Source organism: Danio rerio, chromosome 14, assembly GCF_049306965.1.
Source record: "Danio rerio strain Tuebingen ecotype United States chromosome 14, GRCz12tu, whole genome shotgun sequence".
NCBI classification, from domain to species: Eukaryota; Metazoa; Chordata; class Actinopteri; order Cypriniformes; family Danionidae; genus Danio; species Danio rerio.
The window spans coordinates 6,681,811-6,707,328 of record NC_133189.1 but is presented as its reverse complement, the minus strand read 5'-3'; the positions used below and the strand labels follow the sequence as shown (position 1 = coordinate 6,707,328).

At 38.7% G+C, this 25,518-nt stretch overlaps 1 protein-coding gene and 1 long non-coding RNA gene across 9 annotated transcripts; one reads left to right on the top strand and one right to left on the bottom strand.

Moving 5' to 3' along the window:
* Positions 1-573: 573 nt before the first annotated feature.
* On the bottom strand, positions 574-17,405 carry bscl2l (BSCL2 lipid droplet biogenesis associated, seipin, like). 8 transcript variants are annotated; one of them, XM_073921393.1, is made up of 9 exons: positions 16,920-17,405; positions 14,538-14,622; positions 13,945-14,088; positions 11,871-12,005; positions 10,288-10,385; positions 7,555-7,684; positions 4,873-4,905; positions 3,695-3,779; positions 574-1,333 (listed from the first exon to the last, which is right to left on the bottom strand). In XM_073921393.1, exons 1-9 carry the CDS (start codon positions 17,177-17,179, stop codon positions 1,092-1,094), a joined length of 1,212 nt encoding a protein of 403 aa, XP_073777494.1. In that variant the 5' UTR covers positions 17,180-17,405; the 3' UTR covers positions 574-1,091.
* Positions 17,258-24,903, top strand: LOC141377674 (uncharacterized). Its single transcript, XR_012390184.1, has 3 exons — positions 17,258-17,848; positions 20,047-20,111; positions 20,464-24,903. It is a non-coding gene; the product is annotated as an uncharacterized lncRNA (long non-coding RNA).
* The last annotated feature ends 615 nt before the right edge of the window (positions 24,904-25,518 follow it).

The window sequence follows — 25,518 nt, the reverse complement described above, 5'->3', positions numbered from 1 at the left end:
CTCTTCCGGGACAGCATGCCAAACCTGCAAATAGCATCAAGCAATATCTAAGTGTGAACACTTGAAATGTAACCTTTAGTCAACAAATTCTGCATAACATATACTTCTGTAAATTGACTCATACAGAAAGTTAAATATATTAACTGTTTTCAAGGCAAGTATATTATAAGTATTGCTAATTAAATGACCTAAAAAATGTAAACTAATTCCTTACTTTTTCAGCAGAAAGGTCATTTAATTGCAGTACCTACTTACTTCATATCTGATTACAACCAACACTGTTTGTATCTAAAATCAATATACATTTAAATTTAACATTTAATAGACACTTTATCCAAAGCTACTATCTATGTACACACACCCAGAGCAGTGGCCTGCCTGGGGAGCAATTGAGCGTTCAGTTGCTCAGTGAAATCACCTCAGTCATGTTATTGGAAGTGGAAGGTTTTTAAATGTCCCCAGCTACAATCCCTGTGCCGGGACTTAAGTGTCAGGACTTAAACCTGAGTCCAACTCTTTGACCATTAGGCCATAGCTGCCCTTCATATAAATATAACGACAGTACAGCCAATCATCAGTCATCATCTTTTTTTTATTTTTTTTTTATCAATAATTCCTAATGTGCCACATTAAAACAGTCATACCCTCAGCTCGTTCTCCACACACAACCAGTGGATATTTCTCTGGTTATCTGTGTTTCGACAGGAATATATGTAAATCAATGCAAATTATTAATGCTATTTTCCAGACATACGCCATAAGCAAATGTCATTCCTCCCCTTGGGCTATTTATTTGCACATTCTCGTTTTTTCTTTTGGGGTTGTAGTTGTTGTTGATGATATTATTATGTAATATTCCACAACAAAGGATACTTCTGGAAAGGTTCGTTTTGAATATATTGGTTATATACAGAACAATACATGATTATAATAGTGCAATCTACTAATGCTTGGTTTGATTAATGTTGAAATAAGCATACAAGTCATTCTCCCAGACTAGCATAAAGTTCAAATTTTTTTAAACAATTGAATTGTTACCAAATCTATCAACGGGACCTTTGGTTTTCATAACCTTTCTCCTCATTCCCTCTTTAGGAGCTTGAACAGACACCAACACGATAGTAGTTTTTATCCGTGGTCTCTGTTAACACTTGAGGTGCCTGTAAGCTGTCCTGCGATAAATGTCTGCGCCTCAGAATTGTTTCTTCATTCCCATCCTCACAGATGGGCTCATCCTTGGTTAGTTCTCTGGAGTCGTCACTATCCTCCCCTGTCACATCTGGAATGGATTCTTCCATATCTGCTGAATTGGAATCCATGGTGTCAACATTTTCTGTAGCGATAGGGGACAAGTATATTTGACTTGCTTTTAACCATGTAACCATACATGCATTCATACCATAAATTATAACCACGATGTACGCATATGTGAAAACACTGAAGTAAACACGTGCAGAGTAAAATTTGAAAATTCTACTCATTTATATATATATATATATATATATATATATATATATATATATATATATATATATATATATATATATATATACACACAGTATACACTCACCGGCCATTTTATTAGGTACACCTTCATAGTACCGTGTTGGATCCCGTTTTGCCTTCAGAACTGCCTTAATCCTTCATGGCATAGATTCAAGAAGGTACTAGACATATTCCTCAGAGATTTTGGTTCATATTGATATGACAGCATCACGCAGTTGCTGCAGATTTGTAAGCTGCACATCCATGATGCGAATCTCCCATTCCACCACATCCCCAAGGTGCTCTATTGGATTGAGAGATGGTGACTGTGGAGGCCATTTGAGTACAGTGAACTCATTGTCATGTTCAAGAAGCCAGTCTGAGATGATTCACGCCTAATGACATGACGCGTTATCCTGCTGGAAGTAGCCATCAGAAGATGGGTACACTGTGGTCATAAAGGGATGGACACGGTCAGCAACAATACTCAGGTAGGCTGTGGTGTTGATACCATGCTCAATTGGTACTAATGGGCTCAAAGGGAGCCAAGAAAATATCCCCCACACCATTAAACCACCACCAGCAGCCTGAACCATTGATACAAGGCAGGATGGATCCATGCTGTCATGGTGTTGATGCCAAATTCTGACCCTACTATCCAAATGTCACAGCAAAAATTGAGACTCATCAGAGCAGGCAACGTTTAACCAATCTTGTCCAATTTTGTTGAGCTTGTGTGAATTTTAGCTTCAGTTTCCTGTTCTTAGCTGACAGAAATGTTACCTGGTGTGGTAACGAGTGGATATTTGAGTTACTGTTGTCTTCCTATCAGCTCGAACCAGTCTGGCCATTCTTCTCTGACCTCTGGCATCAACAAGGCATTTGCACGCACAGAACTGCCGTTCACTGGATAGTTTTTCCTATTCAGACCATTCTCTGTAAACCCTAGAGATGGTTGTGCGTGAAAATCCCAGTAGATCAGCAGTTTCTGAACTACTCACACCAGCCCGTCTGACACCAACAAACATGCCACGTTCAAAGTCACTGAAATCACCTGTCTTCCCCATTCTGATGCTTCATTTTCAGCAGATCATCTTGACCATGTCTGCATGCATAAATGCATTGAGTTGCTGCCATGTGATTGGCTGACTAGACATTTGCGTCAACGAGCACTTGTACCAGTGTACCTAATAAAGTGGCCGGTGAGTGTATATGTTCATTTTTACAAATCAATGAACACATATAACTTCACTACACATTATAAGCACACCTCCCATCAAATGATAGCAAAAAGCTTTGTGTTTTACTCAAAACCTAAAATTGGATCAGTTTAAAAGACAATTAATGCTTTGATACAATTGTGTTGTGACACAATTGATTATGTTTAGCTTCCCTTGAAAACATACCGAACCATTATTTTTGTGTAATGTTTTAAGGTAGTGGCTGCATGCAGAAATATGATCACTGCACATTACTAAATTGCAAGATTAGCCAGTAGTTCAAGAAAAAAACTAAATGTATGGGGTGGGTAGCCATATCTTGCTTGTTTTTTACCGAGCTATGTTTGAGAGTCTTATTCGCTATGGAATCACAGTCTGGTTTGGAAACCTGTCTGTTCAGTTGAAAAATAAATTGGTTCATATGCAAAAAATAAAAAATATAAAATTATAGGGATAAAACAATATGAGCCCATCCAGACTCTATACGAACAGGCGGCTATGAAAAGAGCAATACGTATTAGCGCTGATTCTAAACATCCCCTTTTCAGTGAATATCATCTGTTACCATCAGGAAAAAGACTGAGAATGCCAATGTGTAAAACTAATAGACTGAAGCTTTCGTTTGTTCCTACCTCCATAAAACTGTTGAACTCTACCAATAACACTGCTCCTGTAGTACGCTAGCACTTGACTGGGTTCTGTGTTTTATATATTTATACTTATATACGGTCTTATTCTGTAAACAATGTATGTTCTTAACTGTTTGTTCTTCATTGTTTTGTTTTATTTATTTTTACTGTCTGTTCAGACAATGTTGTAGCACCTTTTATGCCCAAGACCAATTTCCTCTCGGGGAAAAATAAAGTTTAACCTAACCTAACCTAATTTATTCACCTATTTTGAAATGATCTTTTTGAAAAATGATTGTGATTCCAGGGGTCAGACTAATGAATTTTTATGTTCTGCAAAAGTAATATATCACATCTGACCTGGTATAATTCCTCTATCATGGGGTTCAGACGGATCATCAAACAGGTCGTCAATTTCATCCATTTCCTCTTGTTGCATACGAGCCTGAACCAAAGAAAACACATTTAAAAAAATATGATTAACAAAGAGAAAAAAGCGCACAGCCTAATCTACTATGCAAGTAACATGTTGTGTGCAATTAATTATGAGAGCATGCTATTATCAGTGTTTTAATTATGTGCTAAAACACTGTTTTCTTTTTAAGATTAACTTCTTTTATGGCAAATCATTTTCAGCATATTTAAGTTTTAAAGAGGTTTAAAGGTGCCATAGATTGGAAAATTATGTGTTATATATTTGAATATCATGAAATCATTACATAAAAATGACATACATCATTGTTTTTTTCCTTATGTAAATCTAGTTTGAGCAAACTCCAACTATGATTTTAGAGTCAGCTTCATTAATATGTTAAAATCCCTTTAAGAGTGTGTTATAGGGCTCTATTTTAATGGTCCAGGCGCAAAGTCTAAAGCTCATGGCGCAAAAGCATTACGGGCCTGTCTGTATCCACTTTTGCTAATTTAAGGATGGAAAAATATGGTCTGCGCCACAGCGCATGGTCTAACAGAGTTGTGCTTATTCCCTTAATGAGTTATGAGTGTGTTTTAAGCATAACATGCATTATATCAATCAGAGTCTCATCCCCCAATCCCCTTTAAGACTCAGTTGCATCGTGCCATGGTGCATATGCTATTTACATGGCGTACTTTGTAAGTGGAAAAACTGAATGCCCCACTGACGAGAAAATAGTTAAACAGACCACCTGAAGAACAAGCCACCTCCATTCGGCATCTTTACTTTCTCTTTACTTTTCTCCTTTACTTTCGTGGATAAGAAACAGTGTAGTATGTGTTGGAATATCTAGCCAATTCCATGCGTGTTCAATAAGAAAAGGTCTGGAGAGGGTTTTCTTTAATGCCAAAAATATCAGTAATTTATTAGATACAAATGAATAATTTGATGACAGAGCTCTGGGTTATGTTACCCCAATGCAATACAAAAATAACATTCAAGAGGTTCGCAACAACCTTCTTTTTCCGACTTCTTCAACTTATATAGGAAGCTGATATTAAAAGGTGGAGTTTAACGAAATTCATCATTTGTCAGTCATTGTTCAGTCCTCCATTGGCCGCACCTTAGACATACTTCCTCTTTTTCTACGAATTCTCTGCAAAACAAAAAAACATAGAACTTTCTGTGCTCTGTGTTCAATTTTAACACCTCTCTTCAGACAGGAAGTTTCTGCAGAGCTGAATTTCATTCTGGACCCGCCTCAATCTACTTCTGCAAAAATGCTAATTAGTATGCTCAGCACTCACACACAACAGTAGAAGTTCAGTTAATATATGACCCTTACATGACCAATACAAATAATTGTTTGATTAAAAGAAAAAGAGACACAAATATTAATAAAATGACTCCTATTTTCCAACATATGCACTCCACTGAAGACATCCATTAACCTACATGTTTAATTTCGTATGTTAAGCGCAAAGATTTCTTTCAAAACAAATGAAATCAAATCTAAATTCAGTTCTAATTTCTAATTAAAAACAAATCTAAATTCCGTTCTGATTTCCAGCAAACTAATAAATGAGCGATAATAGCGAAGTGTGGTCAAAAAGTTATATCCAAACACACGTCCTACTCTTAACACACCACTATTTTAGAACAGCTTATGAATCCACAAAGTTGCGCAAACGGATTTGCTATTTAAACAACGTGGTGCAAAACAGGAAAATTAGGGTTGCGCAGGTCTAAAAATAGCAACAAATAACACCAAACAACTTATTATGGTAGGGCCCATAGTCTTTGACTACATCCTTAACAGTATTTGATTCTGAAGAAAGGAGCAATAACCCGCCACCACAAGCAGTAATTTAAATTTTATCCACTTCTCTCCTGTTTCAACTAACCATTTAAATTGAACGTTGAAAAACAACATTAACAATAATTTACCCTGTGTGAGATTGAATGCAAAATGCTGCAACAGCAATGCTAACTCTGCCTAACTATATTTAGCATAGAACTACATATTATGATGACCTATTTATGTGGAAGTTAAGGGTTCGTGTCATGTGCTGCAGTTTTCTGTTGTTATCAATAGAAACACCGCATTTTTAAAAAAGCAGCAGTGTACACAGGAGTTGAGCGTGTGTTTGGGCTCATTCACTGGATGTGACACAGCACTCAGGAATGGTTTGAAGAAATACACAACCACTGAGTGTCTGTAAACAGGAACTTGAAACGATTGCCCTGCCTCTGAGTTTTATTGATCGGCCCATGCTTTGGAACTGACAGTGATGTGCAGCACTGCATGTTAAAGTTATAATTTAAAAAAAAAAACTGAGCACGATGTCTAAAAAATGTGCCGCTTTTGTCTTCGATTCTTCTAAAAATTCGACCATCATGGTCATGCGCGTCTGTCAAGCGCATGTTTACATTTAAAAACAATGCAAAAGTGACAAATTATGGATCAAGTCATCACGGATATGGTTTAGTTTCCTGTGGTGGTGCTGAAAACGGAGCACGACATCTAAAATGTGGCGATCGTGTTCAACACTTCTAAAGATGTGAGATGCGACCATAATGGTCATGCATGTCTGTCAATGCAAAAGTTACGGATTACGAATCAAGTCATCGTCATAGGGATCATCTGCAAATTACATCGACAGAATCAAAACGCACAGTAACACTAAGAAGAAAAAAATATTTCTAGAAGATTCCAGTAAATGGTTACAGGCTTGACTGATACATACAGTATACAGCATACAGTACACATCAGCTAAAGCACTTAAATGATATTTTTCCTCACATTTATGTATACATCACATAAATATATAGGACAAAATATTTACAGCTTCTCAATCTAAAGTGTGCTCACACTCCTAGGGATTAAACTGACTCACTACAGGTGAGATTTTACCCATATTTTCAATCATATTTGTGAAGTAAGCAAATCATTTTCAAAAATATTTACAGTAAATTACCCTGTTGTAATTTTGTGATTTTAAAGAACGCAGGAAATTCACAGAAGCAAGACTGTCTTACTACAGGTGAGATTTTACCCATATTTTTTTTCAAAATTGTACAGTACACAAATAATTTAGAAAAATCTTTACAGTAAATCACCCAACTGTAATTTTATGATTTTAAATGATGTAGTACATTCACAGAAGCAAGACTGACTTACTACAGGTGAGAATTTATCCATATTTTCATTCATATTTGTACAATACACAATTATTGAAGGATAATATTTACAGTAAATTACCCTGTTGTAATTTTGTGATTTTAAAGAACGTAGTAAATTCACAGAAGCAAGACTGACTCACTAGACTGACTTACTACAGGTGAGATTTTACTCATATTTTCATTCATATTTTTACAGTAAACCAATCATTTTTAAAAATGTTTACAGTAATTCACCCTACTGTAATTTTATGATTTTAAAGGATGTAGTACATTCACAGAAGCCAAACTGACTGACTACAGGTGAGAATTTATCCATATTTCCAGTCATATGTGTACAGTAAACAAATATTTTTCTAAAATATTTACAGTAATTCACCCTACTGTATTTTTTATGATTTTAAAGTGTGTAGTACATTCGCATAGGCCAGACTGACTTACTACAGATGAGATTTTACCCATATTTTCATTCATTTTTGTACAATACACAAATATTGAAGAAAAATATTTACAGTAAATTGCCATATTGTAATGTTGTGATTTTAAAGAACGTAGTAAATTCACAGAAGCAACACTGACTCACTAGACTTACTCACTACAGGTATATTAAAAAATGAAAGCGCACCTTTCTGCGAAACTGGCGACCATTGAGGTTAAACTGCAGGAAGCTGAGAACGATGATCAAACTGAGGAAAGTGAAGTTAGTCATCACCCCCATCAGGGCTGAAATCAGTGGGAACTGATACAGCAGATACCTGTGCAGATCAGAGAGACAGTCATGGATGTAAAGGCCTTAAATTTTGTTATTACACAGTCACAATTTTTCTCAAATATATTTCTAAAGGTGCTGTTGACTTGAAATTATCACCAGAATTCAATAAGGTAACGTAAAAAAATTATGTGTAATAAAATGAAATGACAGAAGTAAAAGGCAGGCATGGAAAGCCCAGACAGCAGCTAAAATCTCTAAGAAGTTATTCAGCAACCCTGACCCTCATCAGTGTTTACAAATATTTGATTCCTTAGTCTTAAGGGCGTACTCACACTATGTACAGTTGCCCTGAACCAGGCCGAAGCATGCTTGTACCCCCTCCCGTCTCCCCCGACGACCGGCACTCACATTGCATTCGGGCCTGAGCATGCATACGTCATTGATTATGCACTGTTCAGTTTAAGAAGCTCTCTCGCTCTGCACAGTGGAGATCTCTTTACATCGTTTTAGCAGTTTGGGATGCAGTGACACGCAGTCAAATATTTTGCCGAACAGATCAGCCACTTTTGACACTCATAAACTATCATAAAAGTCCTAGTCCTGCAGGTATTAGAGGGTTTGCTAAAGATTCAGCTGTGGTGCAATGAGGGCTTTGCGTCTTTAATAAACTATGACAGCTTGTGTTCATTAATCAGTAAGAATGATTAATAAATCCATATGAAACAGTCCCTTAAAAGTCACATCTCGTCTTTAGTTTCGGGCACAGGCATGCTTTGCACTCACACTACAACCAAAGTAAACTGCGCTCACCTCCTCCAACCAGGCCAGGGCTGACCAACTGAACCGCGACCTGAGCCCGATTCAGAGCACTCACACTTCTCAAACGATCCAGGAAATGTGCCTAGGCACGATTCAGATAGCATAGTGTGAGTGTGCCCTAACACCTACATGAAGCTGAAACCAGGTGAACATTTCAGCAAGACAATGATATCAAACACAGCCAATGAAACCCTCAACTGGTTTTTAGAGAAAAAAAATTAAGCTGTAGAATGGCTAAGACAATCACCTGACCTAAATCCAATAGAAAAAAAGAAGTGTGGTTTATTTAAAAACTAATTTCGAGAGGATCACGTGCTTATGATCAACACGACTGGCACCATATTAGCTCCGTATTCTGCCCTATCAGATGATAACCAGAGCTTTTCGCTCGTTATCTTTGTTCTGAAGTTCGCCCCTTCCACCCCGAATTTCCCCCTTTTTTTCCAATAGGGTGACACGGTGGCCCAGTGGCTAGCACTGTTGCCTCACAGGAAGAACCAACCCAGGCTCATTGTGGAAACGTAGCCCCGCGGACGTTTCCGGAGACTGCGAAATATGTCCCCGGAGATACGTATTCATTGTTTTCGCGAATCCACGAGAGGCAGCTGTATGCGTTTTTTTTTCGCGTCTCGAACGCCTCTCGGGAGTGCGCGCCTTTCGAGCCCACGCTGTTCTCACGTGAGAAGCCGCCGGAGGCCGTCTGTCCGACTGAATGACCGAACGATTTTGATCGCACTTTCGGATCTCACCACATTCTCGCCCTGTCGCAAACTCGTTTGCTTTTATTTTTTTGGATTCTGTTTTTCATCTTACCTGATTTCTGGAACCGCTCTTCCCCGGACTCGATCCCGGTCGTCGCCGCGGCTAGCTCCTCCTCTTCCTCAGGGCCTCTGCTCCGCCGGCGTAACGCCGCGAGCTAAGCTGACAAACTGGTTGCAGCGGGAAAGACCTCCACACGGAGGCAAGCCATCAGGCCAGTTGGCGAGCGCGAAGAAGAGGAGCGGCGTCACACACACCGCCCCATAGTGTTCGCTCGAAAAAAACAAAATGTGGCCATACGTACCTCCGGCCACGTAAATCTCCAGAAATGTCTGAGGGGCTACGTTTCCAGAATGAGCTTGGGTTGGCAAGAACACTGCTGGTCCAACCTCCTATTGGGCTGGTCGGCATTTGCATGTTTTTCCCGTGTTTGCTTGGGTTCCCCGGGTTCCTCCCACCGTCCAAAGACATACACCATAGCCAATCGATTAATCCAAATTATCACCTAAAATAACTTTAGTTTACACTTCTCACTAGACGACAAGCAGGGGAGTTCTCGAGACCTACCTGAGCTTGAACTCCCCTCTCGCCCTTCTAACGGGAGGGAGCCCTGGGCTCAGGGATATTACGAGCTCAGGGCTCTGTCCCAAGACAGCATGCCAATTACGCTTTATTGATCATCAGCTAAGTGTGAACTCTTGAATAAAGATCAGAGATCAAGACAAGCCCCACAGAACCATCAACATTTTTACATCCTATTGAAGTCTGGGGGAAAAGTCACACCTGAGCAATGCATGCGGACTCCATTTTCCATACAATAGACATGTTGAAACTGTCATCACCAAATAAAAAAAAACCTTTATATAAAGTATTAAATATGTTTCTCTCTCTCTCTCTTTGTGTCATTCCATTGTTATAATACATAACTATTTTTTTCTGAATTTGTTTGGTTTATTTGCATGATTGTTTAAGTTAATCTTGGTCAGTTTCATGTCAACAGCTCCGTTAGAATGTCGAGGCCTGTTCAACCAGCCCAGAAAACAGACTACAGAGTACACAAATACAAACCTGATGCCTGTAAAGTGAGCAAAGATGTAGAGGTTTGCCTTGTAGATCTGAATATTTGGAGCGTGTATCTCAAGCATAGCGCCAACAGTGGGTTTGTACTGAATAGAGAGAAAATAAAAAAACTGAAAATTAGGGATGTAACAATATTGTAAATACCGTCATACCGCAATAGTAATTTTTTTCAATATTACCGTAGGCGCATAACTCAATAAAACTATATTTCTGAGAAAAGTTTGCTCAGGCGAATGAAGCGAACGGGAGGTAGCGGGAACTACAATTCCCATCAGCCTAGGCGTGGCCATCATCCTTTGCGGTCTGTTGTCACTACAGATCCAGTAATGCGGAAATGGAGTGTGTTGCTAGTAGCAGGGAAGAAAAAGAGCTGGAAATTATCGAACCTATAGCGGGTTTTAAATCGCATGTGTGAAAGAATTTCGGTTTCTTTCTAAAAAGATAAGAAAAAGGAGAAAAGGTGACAGACAAAACAAAAAAACAGTATGCAGGCACTGCCAGACTGTGGTGAAAAATAAGTCGGGGAATACGACTAAAAACAGTCATGGAGACTGCAGAACACAGCACACTTGTTAGATTGATGCAGACATTGGCTTGTACTGCAAAGAGACCTCTATCTCACTCATGGCATGTCCTCTCAAGTGGTGGAAAGACAATGCACATCGTTACCCACTGCGGTCAACCTTGGCTTAATCATATCTCTCTGTCCCAGAAACCTCAGTCCCAAATGAGAGAGTTTTTTTCCGTTGCAGGGGACATTGTAAATGCCCAGAGATCCCAGCTTTTACCAGATTATAATTATATATGATAATTTTCCTTAAAAAAACTCATCTCTATCTAAGTGAGTGAGTGATTAAATGTTGAATGTGATGAGTTTTCAAGAATACTAAATTGAAACTTTATTTTTTTTATATGGTTTTATAGTTTTTTGTTGTTAAAAATTGAAAAATTAAAGTTCCTGTTTCGAAACTTACAGATAGATGGCTAATTTGTATGTCATTAATATGTTCATTGCTAAGGTACATAAGTACTTTTGGCACTTTTTTCCGAGTATTTTCATTAGTTTTGTTTTCCTGTAAATTACTCAATAAATACCGTACTGTGCCATTCATACCGAGGTATTAACGTACCGTGAAATTCTGATACCGTTACATCCCTACTGAAAATATTTCGTTCCTCCTCTTACATATTTTAGGCCAGAGGTGCCCAAAGCTGGTCCTGGAGGGCTGATCGTTGGCACATTTAGTTCCAATCCTAATAAGACACACCTAAACCAGCTAACTAAGCTCTTTCTAGGTATACTAGATTCTACCAGAGTTTGGACACCCCTGCTTTAGTTGGACCATTTTGTGTGGAAAATGTGTAACGCGCCATTTCTGTTTGTAGTGAACATCCATACTGAATATGCATGCTTTTCATTGTGTTTCATAAAAATAATCCCTGTTTGCACTTAACAACTTAAAACAAGTGATTTATGAAGTAGTTTCAGCAGTTGCTTTGCAGTTGTTGAGCTGTTATGAGATTTACCAAGCTGCCATGTTGTTGCTAGGTCGTTCAGATTCATCACTTACAGAATCATCTTTGAATTCAGAGAACAGCTCCACTGTGACTGACTGCTTCTGCTCTGACATTCCCGATAAAAACATGGGGGAGAAAACCAGTGTGCCCAGAGTCTGAAGAAGAGAGGAGCGGTAATGGAGCATTGCCTGAGAGAGAGAGAGAGAGAGACAGAAGTTAATCTGAGAAGATAGACAGAAACATAAAACATTTTCTGAATGGGTTCAGAAAAATCTTGCGGCTTGCCTTAGCAAACCTAAATTTTAAAAACAGTACTGTATGCAAGCCGAGTAGTATGTCTGTATTCATAGTATTTGAAAAACAGTATGTGAGAACTACCCAAATGACCGACTACTTCTGGTGAGATTCTAAAGTGTGCATCTGATGGACGCTACACTATCCCATGATGCCTTGCAAGAGAATTTATTAATAGGAGGGAATCGACGCAACTGACGTGTGTAGATCGTGTTACAATGACAAATGGCTGATGTAGTATGTCTGGGTTTCATTAATACTACTTACTATATAGAACATACGTTTACAACAGTCTTGTAGTAAATTTTCAACTAGTAGGCAATTTCGGAAGCAGCCCATGGTTGTTTCTCAATTCTAAGAACGCAGAGAACGGACTTGCCAGATGTCCTCGGAAGAACGAACTCGGGAGACCACAAGAACAGAAAACGCTCTTCTGATGCTCTTCTCATAAAATGCTGCGCTTCCGACCTCCAGTCGCATTGACTTCTGGGACTTCTAGAGCGAGTTCGGTGCTCAAGTCTGCATCAATGCGTCCTCGATATCAAGAACTAAAGTTTCTTAGAACTAAAGATACGGAAAGTTTCACGCGTCCTTCGTTCTTGTGGTCTTAAGTTTTGAAACTGAATTTTGGCAGTTGATGATGACGTTACACGAGAACACCCTGCTGAAAAAAAACTGTTTAAACCAGCCTTGGTCTAAGCTGGGCAGGCTGGAAAATGACCAGCTAAATGCAGCTAAAACCAGCTTGACCAGCCTGGTTTAGGGCTAGATAAGCTGGTTTTGGCTGGGCCCCCAGCCTGGCTAGGCTGGTCAAGCTGGTTTTTGCTGGTCATCTTTCAGCCTGACCAGCGAAGACCAGGCTGGAAATGGCTGGAAACCAACCTAGACATGGCCAAAACCCCTCTAAAACCAGGCTGGTCAACCAGGTAAAACTAGCCAACCAGTCTAGTCTGGTTTAAGCAGTTTTTTTCAGTAGGGCAAGAGGATGCAAAATTGCTGAAGAAGGCATATTGAGAAACAGCCCATGTCTCCTTAACCAAACACACCTGATTCAGAGCTCATTAGCAGAGAGTGAAAGACCTGTAATGGGTGTGATAGCCAAAGCAGACATCCAAAACATGCGGTGTTGGTGGTCTTCCAGGAACGTAGTTGAGAAACAGTTCATCAGAAAATAAAATTGTGCCCGATAGGGCCCTTCATGTCAACTTTTAACATAACATCTCCAGGTTGGAGGAGAGTCCTTACCCAGGTGGTGGAGCTCTAGTATTTTGTTCGCTAAGGACGTAACATGAGATTAACAGGCGAATCGGTTTGTTGTAGTAAAGACGGAGCTGAGCCAAAAGGCAAAGCTCTAGGTTTACCGGTCAATCTACATTCCTAGTCTTACCTATGAACTTTGAGTCATGACCAAAAGAACAAGACCTTGTAAACAAGCTGCCAAAATGAGATTCCTTTGCAGGGTGGCAGGGGCATCCTCAGAGATAGGGTGAGGAGCTCTAGAGGAACGCGGAGTAAAGCCGCTGCTCCTTCACATCGAGAGATGCCAGTTGAGGTGGCTCAGGCATCTGTTTTGGATGCTACTAAGATGTCTACCTAGGGAGGTGTTCTGGGCTTGTCCCACCGGGAGGAGGCCCAGAGGAAGACCCTAGACATGCTGAAGGGACTATGTCTCTCAGCTTGTCTGGGAATAGCTCAGGATCCCGCCGAAGGCGCTGGAAGAAGTGGGTGAGGAGAGGGAAGTCTGGGGTTCTCTCCTGAGACTGCTGTGACCCAGCCCCGGATAAGTGGCAGATAATGAATAATGAATGAATGTCTCCACATTTGTGTACTTACAGAACGTGATGAAACACCAATTATCTGTCCAGCTTTAGAATAAGGAGTAATTGTCACTAGAAACATTCCCAGCTGCTGATTGGTCGGAGACTCTGGCATTTCCAACTTAAGCGTGATCTGATAGGGCTGGCCGTATGTCATTACCTGTAGGAAACAGGGAAGAGAAAAGCAAAATAGAGTGTTAAATTATGGAGTATGTCCAGGGGATACATTATGCATATATTGTTATGCATTGAATCCGTTGACTAGTTCATGTAAAAAAAATTTCAAGTACGCAAAGACATTTAGATGCAATATACATTTTATTTACACCACCTATGCCTTTTCTCCACTGAGTGGTACATTTCGATTCAGTACAGTATTATGATTCGGCACAGGTTTAGATTCACACACTCATAAGCGACGGCCAATTTAGCTTATTCAATTCACCTAGCGCATGTCTTTGGACTGTGGGGGGAAACCGGAGCACACAGCGAAAACCCATGCAAAAAATAATTTTTTTCTAATAATCATCAAAAAAGTTTGAAAAAACAATAAAATAAAGCTCAGTTAAAATCATAAAAAGAAGTACAGATTAAATCAAGAATGGTCACCTGATGTTTTCCATTTTTCAGTAAAGAGACATTGGCCATGGGGAAAGAACACATAGGGTGATGAGGAGATGGACAATCAGTTCTGCTGATCAGAAACACATCACACATTTTGAAAATTACCACAGATAAACCTCCGAAGAATCTTAGATGTCTGTGCACATATATTACAATCTGTTACCATCTGACAAGGTAGTATCAACTTTGTCAGTATATAAACTGAACACTCAGAAATCATCACATAAACACGCTCCATTTCTGTTCATAATAGCAACAATGTAGTGATACTTACATTGCTATAACAATTAACAATACTACATAGTTTAGCGAAAAACTGTGACACACAAAATGAAGAGTATGCTTTAAATGCTCAAAGTTCTATATATATATATATATATATATATATATATATATATATATATATATATATATATATATATATATATATATACACACATACAGGACTTTAAGCATTTAAAGCATACTCTTCATTTTGTGTGTCACAGTTTTTCGCTAAACTATGTGTTGTATTTATGTAAGCATTTAAAGCATACATAAGTGTGTGTGTGTGTGTGTGTGTGTGTGTGTGTAAAAGAGAGAGAATAGGAAATTATTTACTGTATATACTGTACTAACAATAAAATACTGACAATAAAAAATATATTCTTTAGTCGTATAAATACAGCAGCTGCACAAAACCAAGGTGTTTTTTTTTCCATAGAAGCAATTAAAAGACTGACAAATCATAGAAACATCTGACTATTATTTTCTATGAAGGCTTTGCATATAAGATTAAAAAAATGCATTTATTAAAAAAAAAACTCTTTGGTGAGGAACGTCTCTTGATTTTACTTGCAGTCTTTGCTGTCTTAACAAATCTGTCTCATCTGAAACTCAGATATGTCAAATTAATAAAGCTTTTTTTTTGGTTATTTTACTTTTTTCATTTAAAAGTGACCCTAAAAAGAAGAACTTAAACTTAACAATCAATTATAGTTCACCCAAAAATATGACAATTCTGTCATCATTTACTCAACCTTTACTTGTTTCAAATATTTATGAGTTTCTTTCCACTGTTAACCACAAAAGAAGATATTTAGAAAAAAATATTGTATAATTATTGACTTCCATAGTATTTGTTTTTCCTACAATGGAAGCCAGTAAAGGTTTTCAGATTTCTCTAAAACATCTTCTTTAGTGTTCAACAAAAGAAAGAAACTCATAAATGTTTATAATCACTTAATGAAGAGTACATAGTAAGTAAATGTTCATCTTTGGGCCAACTAGCCCTTTAAGATGAAGAAAATGGGTTTTCTTTTTTAGAAGATCTAAAAGGATGATTAAAAAAAAAGCTCTTTACAAGTAAACTTATATATTTTAAGTATCTTTGTATGAGTCTAAAACAAAGATGCAAAGCTGATTTAGTTTAAAGTGGCTAAATAAACATCTCACCTGTAGAAAATGGTGACAGGTTAACTTATTTTGACTTATAAGTTCAGCGAAGCTGATTAAGTTTAAAATGTTCACTTCTGGCTAACTAAACATCTCACATATAGAAAAAAAGTTGACAGTTAAACTTATGTATCTTGGTTTAAGAACAATTTTTAAGTAAAAAAAAAAAAAAGATGAGAAGCTGATTAAGTTTAAAGTGTTAATTTATGCCTAACTAAACATCTCAACTGTGGAAAACGTTAACAGGTAAACTTATTTTGTTTTAAAAAATCTTTTCTTTTAAGTTAAAAAAGCAAGATGCGAAGCTGATTAAGTTTAAAATGTTAACTTCTGGCTAACTAAACATCTCACATATTGAAAAGGTTGACAGTTAAACTTACATATCTTGTTTTAAGAAACAATTTTAAGTAAAAACAAAAACAAGACAAGAAGCTGATTAAGTTTAAAATGTTAACTTCTGGCTAACTAAACATCTCACATATTGAAAAGGTTGACAGTTAAACTTACATATCTTGTTTTAAGAAACAATTTTAAGTAAAAACAAAAACAAGACAAGAAGCTGATTAAGTTTAAAGTGTTCACTTCTGGCTAACTAAACATCTCAACTGGAAAACGGTGACAGGTAAACTTATATTGTTTTAAGAATCTTTGTATAAGACTAAAAAAAAAATGAGAAGCTGAATGAGTTAAAAATGTTAACTTCTGGCTAACTAAACCTCTCACGTATAGAAAAAGTTGACAGGTAAACTTACGTCGTTTTAATAAACTAAGTAAAAAAAAAAAAACAAGACGCGAAGCTGATTAAATTTAAAGCGTTCACTTCTGGCTAACTAAACATCTCACATATAGAAAAGGTTGACGGGTAAACTTATTTTGTTTAAGAAAATTAGTTTACATTGAGTGTTAACTTTTGTTTAACAGTAAACATCTCACCTGTGGAAAAAGTTGACAGGTGCAACAAAATTGGCCGTGGGCATAAAGGAATAATAAAAACTTCCATAGAGGAATAAAGCCACCCAGAACACCAGCAGAATCACGCAGATAATAATAACCATCTCCACAGCCTTCCATCTCATCCACACCAGCAGATCAGACATCGTCTCTAGGATCTCCACCACCAGCCCTCTGATCTGAGGTCCCACGTCCTGAACACCAGAATCCTCTGAATTCAACTCCTCGGTACTGGACTGCATGTTTACCGAGATTTATTTCCTCCAAAAAAAGCTGCGTTTTTATCTTGCAAATGTCTTTCACAACCTCTTCTCTTTCAGTTTTGGCTGTCTTTGGTGTCTTGCTCCTAATGTTGGACAATCTACGCAACAACCTCCCTCATATTCTCTCAGAAACACTACTCAGTTTTCAACCACCACCTCATGCTCCTGTTTTTGGGCTTCTTTGAGTCTGTCCTTGAAGCTGTGTGACTTTGATTCATCTACAATACTCTTTTCAAGAAGCGTTTCCGCAATAATGAACTGTGACACTCCTGGAAAAAAGGTTTTCCTGGTTCCTGGAAAAAAAAGCAAAAAAACAAAACAAATGGACTGTCCGAAGAACAGCTGGACTCCATTGGGACGACGCTGGGACTCATGACCAGCATGTGAGGCAAGAGGACAAGGACGCCTGTTAGGAAACACAAGTATGAAATGTCCAAGGCGAATTCTTCTATGTGTAAATATGTGTGTCTGAATGAGCTTCAAGAAAATGCAGAGGGATTGGTGACGGCTGCCATTTTGGCAGAAACCCACACGTCATGCAACTGCTTTGGAAACAAAAGTCGCTTTAAGTTCAGCATTCAACCACAAATCCATTGGACGCACTAAAGACACATGCAACTTCGAAAGGAGTCGAGCACATTAGCTCAGGTCAGTAAGAAGCTTTGATAAATGCACAAATTACAGGCAATTAGCTGTCTGTGGACATGTAATGCGCACTGTTTAATTATGAGCTTGAAGTTTATGGCTGAGTTGAGCGCAATCTCATAATTGCACATGTTAGACTAATATATAAACTTGACAATTTTGCACCCACACACAAATATACCCAGATAGTAGAGAATTCTGGCCCAGATATGGCATTAATCTGGCACAGCAGGCATTCATTGCACTGGCAGACAGCATGTGGGCCAAACACGGCCCTGGTTTGGCAGTGGTGGCACCGTCTTTAAGGCGGCACACAATACTCGGGCCAAATGTAAAATGTAGTATTTGGTCCAGATGTTATTAATTTATATGTGGGCCATGTAGTTCGGTCTATCTTAGCCCACTTTTTAAAAATATACCAATCAGGTCGCTTCAAGAAAAAGCACGCCCATAGCACGCCTAAAGACCAATGATTCATGGGTTTATCAAATTCATTCCAGTCGTAACACACCAACATATCTGGCCCAGTTCAGGCTCAGTTGTGCGTTATTAACTTGGCTGAGACTTGGCCCAGATATGGTCTTTGTCTGGATACCAGACTTGGTCTAGTCATGTACCGTAATCCACTGTGGCATGTGGGCCAAGCAAAAGCTGATTGTGTGGGCCAGAGGTGAGCCAGAGATATTTTGCCATGTGCATAGTTTTTGACTTGCTTTTTAATACAACTTGTACGTTTCTGACTGCGTCAACATGAATTTTTAGGTTCCTGGATTAACATCTACACTTTTTAAGGTACACCTCTCCAACTGCTTGTTAACTCAAATTTCTAATCCACCAATCACATGGCAGCAACTCAATACATTTGGGCAGGTAGACATGGTCAAAAAAATCTGCTGCTGTTCAAAGCAAGTATCAGAATGGGGAAGAAAGATGATTTCAGGGATTTTAAAAGTGGCATGGTTGTTGGTGCCAGACAGGCTGGTCTAAGTATTCCAGAAACTGCTAATCTACTGACATTTTCACGCACAACCATCTCTAGGCTTTACAGAGAAAATATCCAGTGAGCGACTGTTCTGTGGGCACAAATGCCTTGTTGATGCCAGAGGTCAGAGGAGAATGGCCTGACTAGTTCCAGTTGATAGAAAGGCAACAGTAACTCAAGTAACCACTCGTTACAACTTAGGTATGCAGAAGAGCCTCTCTGAATGCACAACACATGCAACCTTGAGGCGGATGGGCTACAGCAGCAGAAGACCACACCGGGTGCCAATGCTGTCAGCTAAGAACAGGAAACTGAGGCTACAGTTCTGAGGTGTTGAGTGGTTAGTGAAATGAACCCGAATTGGCGGGCACATCCGCTATGCCACCTGTGGTGATGTAATGGTGTGGGGGATATTTTCTTGGCACACTCTGGGCCAATTAGTACTGAGCATCGTGTCAACGCCACAGACTACCACACTATTGTTGCTTACCAGTCAATCCCTTTATGACCACAGTGTACCCATCTTCTGATGGCTACTTTCAGTAGGATAAAGCATCATGTCATAAAGCGCGAATCATCTCAGACTGGTTTCTTGAACATGACAATGAGTTCACTGTACTCAAATGGCCTCCACAGTCACCAGAACTCAATCTAATAGAGCACATTTGGGATGTGGTGGAATGGGAGATTCCCATCATGGATGTGCAGCCGACAAATCAGCAGCAACTGTGTGATGCTATCATGTCAATATGGACTAAAATCTCTGAGGAATATTTCCAGTTCTTTGTTAAATCTTTGCCACAAAGGATTGAAGGATTAAGGCAGTTCTGAGGGCAAAAGGGGGTCCAATCCAGTACTAGTAAGGTGTATCTAATAAAGTGGCCGTTGAGTGTATGTCGATCCTGGTACAACATTCCAATCAGCTATTCAGAATTAAGGAATACGTTTACCGATTATGTAAAGTTTAGGCTAACAATTGAGTTTATGCACTTCTACATTATTGTTATCCAACTATTATTCCCCTCAGATTTTGGGGATAATTTACAGTTATAGTTGGGCTTGGGGGTAGGGAATTGGTATGAATTACATTTTGAAATATGATGTTACAGGATCAACAAAGATGTTAATCTAGGATCGCGTCGTACTTGGCAAAATCATGACGTGCTTTCAGACTGTTTTCCACATGAATGTTTTTGTAATGTGACTCTCTTTCCACTAGATGACGCCAAACACCCTCAGAAAAATTTTCATTACAGTAAACTGCTTTCATCAAGGAATTATTAGGTAATAATCATTACTATTTAATGCAATATGTGCAATTTTATTGTACATTATCATTTATGATTAGCTTTGTTTTGGTATTAGATTAAATTCTGTTGATATTGCACATGCAATAATTTGTGATTTGCTTTTCAAGGGATTATTGAGATCTAAAACGGGCTCTTTTGACTAGGGAACCGTAAATAACTACCTAGCAACAATGCAAAACACCTTAGCAACCACAAAATGAGGCCCTAGTAACCTCTTAAAGCGTTGTGGTTGTGCGTTTTGAATAAGCAAACACTTACATATTCTGATATATAATCTTCAAAAAACATAACATGTCTGAATTTATTATTATTCCTTGTTTCCACAGAAGTGTTTGCTCCGTTTGAAAAGCTGCCATGCTCGGATTGATTTTTCACATGCCAAAGAAAGAGCGGGAGATGATAGGGATTCGGCGGATGATTTCAAGTGGCCTGCCAAAGACAGACTGCTGGCCTACATACATATTTAAAAAAGGATCTCGCAGGTGAATCAAATTGTTCCAGCCGCGTGGAAGAGTGCTTTTGTTCTGATGGAATGATAAAGGGAGATAAAGTGAAAAATTTTAAGCATGACTCCCTTAAACTTAAATGGAGGCTGAATCGAATTTGTAAGAACGGAGAGAGGAAGCAGAAGTGGACTGTAGATGAGTCTTCTTCATCCTCTCCTCCTCATCCTCTTCCTCTTTTGCTGGCGTGACTCATTTGCAAATCGTGTTCAGTGCTAGTATGGTATGTAAAGCCATAGTTAACAGGTTAAAGGGGTATTTATATAGATGCGAAATCCTTATTTGTACCGTGGTGGTGTTGAAATGCTGTATACCTTTCTATCTTTTGAATGAGAAATGTCTAATATACGATATTTTGGTTAATGATGTGATACTTTTGCATCTTTTTAAAGCTGAAGCAAGAGATCGTACACATTCCTATTTTCGTGGAAGGGGAAGAAAAGTAGAACATACAGCAATGAACAACTCCAGGGCAAATAAATAATGACTCAGTGTTCATTTCTGGATGAGTTAATTAATAAATTGTCTATATTAACACTATAGAAGTTGTATGTGGTGGCACGGTGGCTCGGGGGTTAGCACTGTCACCTCACAGTAATAAGGTGGCTGGTTCGAGTACTGGCTGATGTTCTTACCGTGTTGGTGTATGTTTCCTTCGGGTGCTCTGGTTTCCCCCACAGTCCAAACACATGTGCTATAGGTAAATTGGATTAACTAAATTGCCCGTAGTGTATAAGTGTGTGTGGGAATGAGTGTGTATGGGTGTTTCTCAGTACTGGGTTGCAGCTGAAAGGGCATCCGCTGTGTAAAACGTCACCATTTTCTAATCCTTTACTTGTTTTAAACTCATTTGAGTTTCTTTTGTTGAACACAAAAGCATGTATTCTGAAGAAAGCTGCGGTAACCAATTGACTTACATATTATTTATTTTTTCAACTATGGATTGTAGAATTTCAGAAGACATTAGTTAGTCTCTTCGGAGCATAATTCAAGATGAAAGGCTGTTTTTTAATGATCTAGGGACAAAGCCTAAAGTGCATGGAGGAAAAGCACTAAGAGCATGTCTGAATCCACTATTTTAAGGATGGAAAAATACGCTATGCGGCCCTGGTGCATGGTTTAACAGGGTTGTGCTTATTCTCTTAATGAATTATAAGTGTGTTTGAGCATAACATGCATTAAACCAACAAGAGTCTCCCATTCCCTTTTAGGAGTGAGTTGTTTTATGCTGTGTTCACACCAGACGCCGAACGCACGTCAAGCGCGAGTGATTAACATGTTAAGTCAATGCAAACGCGCGAATAGACATCCTGCAGCGCAATACGCATGAATGGTGTGGCACGAATGACTCGAATTGCACAAATGGCGCGGCGCGAATTGATCGTTTTGCGGGTTTGACACACATTTCGCGCGAATTGCTTGAGTTCAAAAGTCTGAACTTCAGCGGACATTCGCGCCGCGTTAACCAATCAGTAGCTTGTCTTGTGGGGGCGTGATTGTGACGTACACCTGTTTTTGGAATCCTCTAGCCGACAAACAAAAAGTTCATCAAACTGGGCTGGGCTCAGTCAGAAGCATCGCTGAAAGCCTCCATCATCCAGGTTCAGTTTCTGGAGGAGTTTATGAGCTCACAGAGCTGGATGCATGTCTAAAAGAATCTAGTGGACTCAGACACGGCCCTAAACATTTCGATGCTGTTTTTCAGTCTTCATAAAGCACATAAACACTGTTGTTTTCTCAATAAAATCCATGTTAGCCATTTAGCTATGAAGCTAGAGTCACCGGGCAGACAGAAGCCCTGCCCATCACGCGAATCCGCGTCTGTTTTGAAGTGAATTTGATGCGCGAATGAAGCAGCGTTTGACGCGCGAATGAAGCGAGTAAACTCAACTGTCCACGTGGCTATTTACGCGCGAATTGCACTATTTATCCACGATTTATCCACGCGTTCCGCGTCTGGTGTGAATGCAGCATTACACGCTGGCGCATGGCGGACTTTGGTAAGTGGAAAAACTGAATGCTTCACTAGCGAGAAAACAGCCAAACCATTTGCAGCACGAGGATAAAGAACAAGCCTCCTCCATTCAGCCTCTTTACTTACTTCTTACTTTACTTTTTACACCTTTACTTTGGTGGATAAGGAAATGTTGTCATACGCACTCCACTGAAGACATCAATTTGCCTACATAATTAATTTTGTTTGTTAAACACAAAGATTGCTTTCAAAACTATTTCTAAATTCAGTTCCAATTTCCAGCAAACGAATAAATGAACAATAATAAAGAAGTGTGGTCAAAAAACTGAGTTATATCCACACACACATCTTGTTCTTACAGTATGCGCCATAAGGTGATGCAGACATCTTCAAAACCCAACAGGGTTTCAAAACCCTAAACTAATTTTTATTAAAACAAATAAAAATATGCATATAATAATAACATTATACAAATGCAAACTGTCATGAATGAACTGAGAAAAGCATGGAGGCAGTGTTTTTCTATTTATGTAGAAAAGAATAATTTTTGTAACATTTTAATCCTTTATTTGTTTTCATTTGTAAAGACATTCGTGTGTTTCTGTACATCCTGTATGTATTAAACAATGTGTAAGCATTTGGAAAAACATAAGTGTATAACTAATACACTCTGGACTTTAGACCTGCTTTTAGTTGGTCAACGACGTGGTCTATTTCAGTTCCTCAAAATAGCAACGTGCTAACAATGCGCCTTAACACACCTCCTTTATAGACCAGCAAACCCATGAGTCCACAAAGGGGTGCAAATGGATTTGCTATTTAAACAACAGGGTGCAAAATGTGAAAATTAGGGTTGCGCTTTTCTGAAAACAGCAACAAATCTTGCCATACACGCCTTGCGATAGGGCCCGAATACTCAGCTCTCTCATATTTTCATACGTGGATTGTAAAAAAAGCAATAAAAAATTGTAGATTCAACAAAACTGTACAATATTATTCAACCATAAAGGCAAAGTTTCTTGTGTGGAACACAAAAGAAGATATTTTGCAGAAAGCTGCGGTAAACGATTGACTTGCATAGTATTTGTTTTTTCTACGATGGATGCCAATGGTTACTGGTTTTCAGCCTTCTTCAAAATATCTTCTGTTTTCAGAATCTGTATAACAAAATCTGTGTTCAACTGAAGAAAGAAACTCATAAAGGTTTAAAAAGATTGACTCATAAAAGTCCATTGTCCATTTTTAACCCACACGCAATTTATTCATGTCAGGTCTAGGTACCATATTAAATCTGCTTCAGGTCATGTAGAAACACCACCAAACATCACCAGTTTCCCCCATCAGTCAACATCACTATCATAAAAACACATCAGCACTGTGGAAATAAAGGTCTTGGAGGTCAGCTAGGTTTTCAAATGTCAAAGCAACCGTAAAATGTCAAAAACCTTCAGACAGACTCATGAATGAAGGAATCTCGCAGAGAAATGTTCTCGGCATCACATGATAGCACAGGCTCTCAAAGGACGAAAGAATTAGTGACATCTTCATAGGCAGCATTTTGAGGGATCATAAACACACCACAGATGCAAAGGCTGTACCAGAAACCATTTGATAATTTGCTGAAGTCAAAATTATTAGCCATACTGAATTATTAGATGTTATAAATTATAAATGTTTTGATTATTGTTAGTTAATACATTAACTAATACGACCTCATCGTAAAATTTTACAGATCAATCTGTGTGTGGGCTGCAAGATCAAATTCCAGGCATTTTGTTGTAATATTTTAGTCCTAACTGCCTACCATGCTAATGCTGTATTCCATTTATCTCAGTAGTCTTTTTTTTCAGCCAGAAACGATGTCAAACCCTTTGACTGTGTTCCAGTACATTGAAAACCAAGATGGACTTATCCAATGCTTGTAAAACCAGTCAATAAAACATGTTAAAAGCACCAAAGTATCATGTCCACAGAGGACCGATATCACAGTGTGTGAACTGCTGGCTTTTCTGAGATACAGACCAGCAGAAATGATAATAAACAATATTACTACACAAATAATCCATATACACATGGGGAAAGCTGAGTGAGAGGTTTGTGTTTGGCTTTGTGCTGCATTTTGATCTATTATATATCAAATAAATGTTATGCGTGGTATTTTAATGTTACAGTACACAAGCATGTCTGATTTGTGGCTCTTTTGAGTTCGTTGTCTTATGTTCCTCCAGATTATTTTCTCTTGGTATTCCTTACACTATGGCAATATTCAATATACAATGTGAAAAGTTTTGAGTGTTTGAGTTTTATTTACATCTTACTACTACCAGTTTGCCTTCAGAACTGCCTTAATGTGCTCTATTAGATTGAGTTCTGGTGACTGTGGAGGCCATTTGAGTACAATGAACTCATTGTCATGTTCAAGAAACCAAATTGTGCAAATTGTAGCCTCAGTTTGCTGTTCTTAGCTGACAGAAGTGGCACTCAGTATGGTCTTCTGCTGCTGTAGCCCACCTGGCTCAAGGTTTAACATGTTATGCGTTCAGAGATGCTCTTCTGCATACCTCAGTAGTATCGAGTGGTTATTTGAGTTACTGTTGCCTTTTTATTAGCTCCAACCAGTCTGGCCATTCTCCTCTGACCTCTGGCATCAACAAGGCATTTGTGGCCACAGAACTGCCGCTCACTGAATAGAATGACCATTCTGTGTAGACCCTAGAGACGGTTGTGTGTGAAAATCCCAGTAGATCAGCAGGTTATGAAATACTCAGACCAACAACCATGCCACATTAAAAGCCACTTAAATCAACTTTCTTCCCCATTCTGATGCTCGGTTTGAACTGCAGCAGATCATCTTGACCATATCTACATGCTTAAATTCATTGAGTTGCTGCCATGTGATTGGC

What these genes read in the sequence shown, in the direction of transcription:
- bscl2l (XM_073921393.1), bottom strand. Translation starts at nt 17,179, where the DNA reads ATGCAGTCCAGTACCGAGGAGTTGAATTCAGAGGATTCTGGTGTTCAG. An exon ending in GTCGCCAGTTTCGCAGAAAG is followed by an intron (nt 4,906 to 7,554) that starts GTGCGCTTTCAT and finishes TTTGTTTTGCAG; the next exon opens with AGAATTCGTAGAAAAAGAGG. An exon ending in AAAGAGGAAGTATGTCTAAG is followed by an intron (nt 3,780 to 4,872) that starts GTGCGGCCAATG and finishes TCTTTGGTTCAG; the next exon opens with GCTCGTATGCAACAAGAGGA.